We start from the raw sequence: 7,161 nt of genomic DNA, 5'->3' as shown, positions 1-7,161 counted from the left end.
TTGTTTAATACATATTTTGTAATTTGTTGTAAATATGTGGAAATAAAAGTGAATTGAATTGAATTGAATCATGGTATCAATACATTTTTGCACATGGTCTGTTATTTAGAAAACAGTGTTCGTGATATAGGCCTACACCTATTTGTTTATAGTCATGTGTTAATAACTAGATGAATTTCTTAAAAGATATTTGTTTATATTTTATAAATATCCAGGTACAATAACCCCCATTGTCACCCATTGTCAAAATATATCTGAATCCTGAAGGATAGAAATGTATCCTTCAAAATATCATGGAATATGAGAAAATATATAATCAAAGAACAATTGCACTCTTAAAAATAGTTGCAAAGTTTAAAAATGTGACACCAAAAAAAATGTTTACTTAAGAATGTATGACCTTTTGCTTACATACACAAGTAATTGCCTATAATATTAAAGAACTTGATTTTACACGATGGCGTGAATTTGATACTTGGAGTATGTTTTGTACTACCTTATTTGAGATTAATCAGTGGCCCTTTCGGTTTTTTATTTTACATGTTCCACAATCTTACCCTACCTTTATGAGAGTAGCTTAGTGGCAGCTAGTGTGTGCGCTGAAGCGTGGAAATCTCTTAGTCCCCGGTTCAATTCCCATCGTTGCTCTCCTAGTGTTTCAACTGGAGGGCTGAAATACAAGTTACGATAGCACAACGTCTTTCGGATGAGGCGTTTAAGCCGTTGGTCCCGTGTGCCCACTATGCACATTAAAGGACGCAGACACACTTTGGAAAAGTGTACGGGATTGTCTCTCGGTATATTGCCTAATCACCACCAGAAGAGGGCTATCCTTGGTCCATCCATCCATACTCTATTTTATTATAGCTATTGAGCGAGGTGCTCCCTCTCTACCTAATACTTTTTGAACACAGTAGGAGGAACCTGGACACGTTTTTCGATTGCTATCTAATTGGTAGCTATTAGTTGATGAAAAGAGAAAATTGCATTTGGTTCACCTGGGCAAGAGTTTTCGTCTGCTGCCTGATTGCTAGCGGTTAATTGATTAGCTTACACTCCTAATGAAATAATTATGTCCAATATTGCTAAAAAATATGCGGCAGAATGCATTTTATTCAAGATAATATTAAATGCATGTGAAAATGAAGAGGATTAGTAAGTTAATCAGTTTGTTAAAAAATATACCAATGTATATTGATTTATTTATTGATATTTACTATCATACAACCGCATAGAAATTTGAAGTTCATCCACAAATCTCAGTTGTAACCTTTACTACATAAATACATTCAAAAATCAAATAACATTCACTAGATTTGAAACACAAATGTAAACCGCATCAAACCTAATTTGAATTATATTTTAATTAAAGCTGATATAGTCCTACAGTAGTTATCAATAATAATTAATAAAACAAACTTACATAATGTATTCTGCAAAGTAGTGTTGATGTATCGATTACAAAAGATGAAATAAAATTCTGAAATGGTTGCCGAGTCTGAGAACTGTATTCTCTAAAGCTATACAGGCTAACTTATAAATCTAAAGAGGAAGGAAAACCCGATTCTTAATACGGAAAGGGATATCCTCAGTAAGGATTGTCCATGCCTGCTGAGATATTAACGTACCTGCCCAAAACGTAAAACCATATCACCTACTATATATTATTATTATGAAAATAAAAACTTATGTGTAACAAACAATTTTGTTCCGAAAATGCATTTCGCTCTGCTATATAAGATTTAGATAACAGCTACATAAAAAAGTAAAATTTTAGGCCTAGTATTAGTGGGCCTAGTAGTAAGAATAACTGCCACTTGATTGCACAGTGAGTTGGATTTGGTTGTTTGCTTTAAAGAATCCTTTAAACCTGTATTTCAGATTTAAAATTATTACTTGATTTGAACAAATCATTTTAATCAATGAGTCTTATCTATGCATTTACCTTTAAAAGTCATATGAAGAAGTACCAAGCCGTGTGCACGAGACCCTTTTCAATAAATGTATACAGGGACCTCCTAATCTCTATAGTGTTCTGGCTGTTTCTATTACTCTTTACTCAAACAGACAAGGCTACTCATATTATTACGGTACCTTAAAAATGCAATCCATCACTGACTCTTTTTGTTTGAAGTGTTTCCTCTTCTATTGTTCTCTCACTATTTTTTATCTTCTTGTGCTGCTTATCGTTGATGGTATTTTCTATTAGCACATACGACGTGTCCAGATTACGAGCAGCTGAACTTCCTTAATACTTGTTTGTAGGCCTACTAGTAGCTTATCTTGGAATAGTGGCTATTTGGAGCGGGTTACACCCACTTCCAGCATCGGTCCGACTCTACCACTGTGACTAGTCAATCGAACAGTATACTATCATCCTATTCTATATATATTTTGGAGAACACACTGAATTCCAATAATAGGCCTACAGTCATCTAAAATAAGCAAACAGGCTTAATTTAATAGGTGGGCCTAATTTATAGGCCCACCTGTATAGCCAAGATCCATTTTCTTAATCAATAATGTTTTGGTTTATTAACGATTAAAACAGTTCTACAACAGTAACAAAATTGTCATTAAGATAAATATATGTATTCTAAAACAGCACTATCGTATTGTTGATCAAACAATTATGCAGACATTTGTAAGTAGATTCAATTTAAAAACAGAAATAAATTTCAATAGGTTGGGTTATGTATAAATTCTGGTCTTCATGGTTGATAGCGAAACCTACATTTTAATTGTAATACCATTACCGGTTATAGCAAAAACAGCCCTTAGATCAATAGGCCTATTCAATACACCTCTAAATATTGTAACGATTAAAAAGATAAAAACGTTCTAATAGCAAAGGTGAAATAAAATAGTGGTTGTAAAATGTATCCAGTCCTAAATAATTATGGAGTACAAATAATTGTTGAAACATGCGACATAAATTCCACGATTTCAATGTACATAAAGGGGGTACACACAGGTGTGTAACAATAAGAGAAACCGTGCCTGAAATAAATATCAATTATTAATAATTAACTCAATTAGCAATAATTGAAGTAAAAAATACTCTTGATATTAATGTACATATAACAGTTATAGCAAGAGAAACAATCCTAAAAGTGTTCCATAAACTAATAATGAACAACTAAAATAAAAAAATAAATAAAAACGGCCATGTGTACATACAAGTCATTAGTTTAAACCTTTCTGTTTCTGTAAATACATTTAAACAAAGTGTTGAGGTAAAACAATGCAGACGCATGGTCGTTGGTCGGTGGGGATAGGGAAACATTTCATCCCAAATTTTAAAGTGGGAGGGTAAACTGTCCCCCACTTATATTCACTATTTGATATATATGAACAAAACCACAATTAAGATTAACTGAATCATCTCATCGGTATATAATGACTAGAGAAGAGGAAATCATTGGGCTTAACAAAAGTAATATTGAATCTGGCAATCCAGCAAGATTTAATAATTCCTCAATTTATATTCGTACAAACCTGGTTGTTTGCACAAAAGTGCGAGGCAAAATGAGACTTTTTAAATGAGTGACTGTTTCAAGTTGTTTTGTTTTTCATAAAACTAAAATATAACACGAAATAATTCAAGTAAGATGAATTATAAATTTACATATCTGCTCAAAATATATAAACGAGCTTGATAATGATTACGAGATAAAATAAAATACTGCTATGAATATTCGAAATACATAGTATGGAAATAGGTTGTAAATTGCTATCCTTTAATAGTAATTAATATGACTTATATTATGATATTATGACCATAATGTCGGATCTTCCAGGACTTCGCGGGCCCGGTGGACCCCACCGGGGCTCTTCCCCAGTACACACCCTATCGGAGAGCCTAGCATCCTCCAGGTCCCCAGCCAAAAACTTGAGCCTGCTTACGGTCCGAGGCTGCATTCGTCCCCTCCTCGTCTTTAAGTAGAGATTGACGCCCTTGACGGTACGTACTGCATTGTTCATTTCATTTATTCGTCTCAATATACGTTTCACATAAAATACGATTCACAAAAAAATACAGAGACAGAAAATCAAAAAAGAGAACTAATTAAATCAACTATCAAGTTGATTTTTGTGAATTTATTCTTACTGTTTACACTACTAAACATTGATTAAATAGTTCAAAAAAACTTTAGTGCTAGTCCTATTAACGGGACAGTATATATGGGTTTATCACTTATTTAGACAAAAGGCTAGGTGTAAAAAGACTCTGTCTATACAGAATGTGAACTTTATGCTATCGCCTTATATTCTAGTAATAGAACTATTAGAAGAGATTTGACATTAGCGTTACTGACCTATCTAATGAGTGACTTCCATTCTAGTCCATGGTCAAAATACTTCCCTTACTGGTTGATATACACAAGCCATACTGTCAGACACTTCTAACTTTTCATAGTACTGGACACTAAGAATACTTTTGCCCCTAACCCGATTGGTGTTATTTGGAATGCACATTGGCAAAGCTACAGGTGCAATATGTCGGTCAAACTCCTATTCGGTATGCTAACAATAATATAAAATTCACGCCGTTTGTCAGATGAATTTCCGTGTAATGTTTGATGTGAATGACGCTGGTTTTACTTTCAATTTAATAATTACTTTACTCTCATTATCTAGAAAACGCCAACAGGCCTAATTTTAAAACAATCGACTATTTAATTTCAAAAATAAGTTTATAATAGCCCATAGGACCCAGATACTTGCAAGCAAATTCAGGTAAATCCATAATTGTTTATTACCATGTTTGTTGTTGATTTGTGTGTGGTACGCCTAATAAAAACGAATGAAGAGTGAAACCTATAACTGGGGTGGCGCCAATGGGAAGAAAAACACAATTGATCGGAGAGATAAACAAATTTTATGTATTCCTTAGGTTTAGGTTAGGGGTTATTTTTAAACTATTCAAATGTCGTAGTTTACGGGGGATTCGCCCTGGATCACTTCAGAGAGATTTTGAACGATGCCCGACCACACCCGTCGGGTCATCGGATTCAACGTCAGGTAAATCCTGGCTCAATCCCTGTTTTAAAACCAAACATAGGCCAAGGTCATAACAGTTGATATTTACAAATCGATAATAAATAGGCCTAATGTAACTACAATTGCTGTTCATACAATAAAAGTATAACCAATATTTATTAATTATTATTTGGTATGTCGAAGTCATAATTTGTATTATGTCAAAATACTGTTAGGCCTTATTACGAAGATGTATTGTAATTTATATTAGTAATAAATACCTAATTATTAACTTTATACATTGAATAATTCATAAAGTATATTATTGATATTTTTATACTATTAATACTGTTATTATTATCTTATCATCATCAACATTATCAATTTATTATCATTTTGTCATCTTAGACTGTCTTTAAGTCTCGGATCAAATCCCATCTTCCGAAAGGTCCACTGATTAATCTCATATGAGATAGTATAATACATACTCCAAGTATCGAAATGCACGCCATCGTGTCGGGATTCAATATTTCGACATAAATTACCGTATGTCATCATCGACATTAATTATGTCATCATCTTTTCACATTATTTTAATTATAAATAGTATACAAATTTGTATCAATTACTATTTGATATATCGAGTATATAATTTGCATTATGTCAAAATACTGTTAAGCCTTATTACAAAGATGTATTGTAATTTATATTAGTAGTAATTAATTTATTATTAACTTTATACGTTTGTATTGATTATTTCAATATTAAAGTATATTATTGATATTGTTTATATCATTAATACTGTTATTATCTTTCATCATCAACGTTATAAATTTGTTATTATTTTGTCATCTTAGACTGTCTTTAAGTCTCGGATCAAATCTTTTCCAAATTATTTTTAATTACTGATTTTATTAATTTACTTTTGGTTTTGTATTATTTTTTACGTCTATTGATTGTACTTAAGATGTGGATGTTCAGCGCATAGAGACGATTTGGCGTGATATGCGGTTTATTATCGTATCACCATTAGGCCTATAACTATGCCTATTTATTTAGGACTACACCGTGGATATTGTTTCAACGACTTCACACAAATATGAGGTGTTGATTGGTGGAGTTGGCTTGACAGTAACCCTTAACTTCAGTCCAGCTATCTTAATGCACTACGGTATATCGGAAGCATATCTATTTCCTTTTATTTATTATTTTGAAAGCCATTTCAAACACTGACTGTTTTCAAAAGCCCTTTAAAGACTTACCTCTTCAACTTACAATCTTACATTTTAATCAACATGTGCTTTGAGGTTATTTTTTGCATTAGGCGCTTATTATTAGTTATTATTATTATTAAGCCTATTATTATTATTATTATTATTATTATTATTATTATTATTATTATTATTATTATTATTATTATTATTACTATCTCAACCCAATAAAATTATGTATTCGAAATTAACTTATTTTTTTCTCTCTTTTGCGGGCTCATCTCACCTTTATTTGTCAACACTCTACTTAATAAACACAGCATGTATCGCTCGCTCACAATTACTGCAAATTTTAAAGAATATAAAATTATACAAAACAAATGTCCAATTCATTCGGAACTGATAAAAAATGTCATGCGTTAGGGTCTCACGAGATTGATGTCCTAGGTCTTAAGTACCTTAATATGGTTTTACTCCAAAATCGATTTAAATTTCCTTTAATTTCATATATTGCCAAATGTTTACATAAAGAAATTGATGTTGACATGTCAAAGTTCATAATTCACAGTCATAATGACAATGTTATATTTCTACATACTTCTATAGAACTAATCCACTTAGGTTTCACCTGTCAATTAATGTTCTCGTCTCTTTGACGAATTACCGCGTAGTATAAAGATGATCTGCAAATTAGTTTTAACCTATTCATTGCAGTTAATCTGTTTTTCCAACAAATCCAATTCTAGTTTTAATTCAAATCATTTTAATGATTTAAAGAATAACAAAACATATTTTATATATAGTTTTGCTATTCTTTTGTAAATGATAGCTTCAATATTTCTGTTGTACTAAAATAATATGGCAATAAATTTAATATTTTTATTGAAAGGGTCAAGCTGTGCTTCCAACGAATTTTGTTTTACATTTAATTAAAATTATGATAATTATTTTAATTGTAATAATATGC

The 7,161-nt window shown here is 31.6% G+C and overlaps 1 protein-coding gene across 3 annotated transcripts in view; it reads right to left on the bottom strand.

The window, feature by feature from the left end:
- LOC117101022 (transcriptional regulator Erg-like) overlaps positions 1-2,278 on the bottom strand; it is a 45,568-nt gene extending 43,290 nt beyond the window's left edge. The window contains exon 1 of one of the 3 annotated variants that reach the window (XM_033240880.1): positions 2,095-2,278. In XM_033240880.1, the coding sequence (XP_033096771.1) occupies positions 2,095-2,112 (18 nt within the window). In that variant the 5' untranslated portion in view covers positions 2,113-2,278. The other 2 variants (XM_033240885.1, XM_033240884.1) reach the window with 2 other exon arrangements.
- Between the last annotated feature and the right edge of the window lie 4,883 nt (positions 2,279-7,161).

The sequence above is a fragment of the Anneissia japonica genome, unplaced genomic scaffold (genome assembly GCF_011630105.1).
Source record: "Anneissia japonica isolate Jap-2015-1 unplaced genomic scaffold, ASM1163010v1 scaffold1785_len1016330_cov206, whole genome shotgun sequence".
NCBI classification, from domain to species: Eukaryota; Metazoa; Echinodermata; class Crinoidea; order Comatulida; family Comatulidae; genus Anneissia; species Anneissia japonica.
Note: the sequence above shows the minus strand (reverse complement) of the source record. Positions and strands in the feature narration are given on the sequence as shown.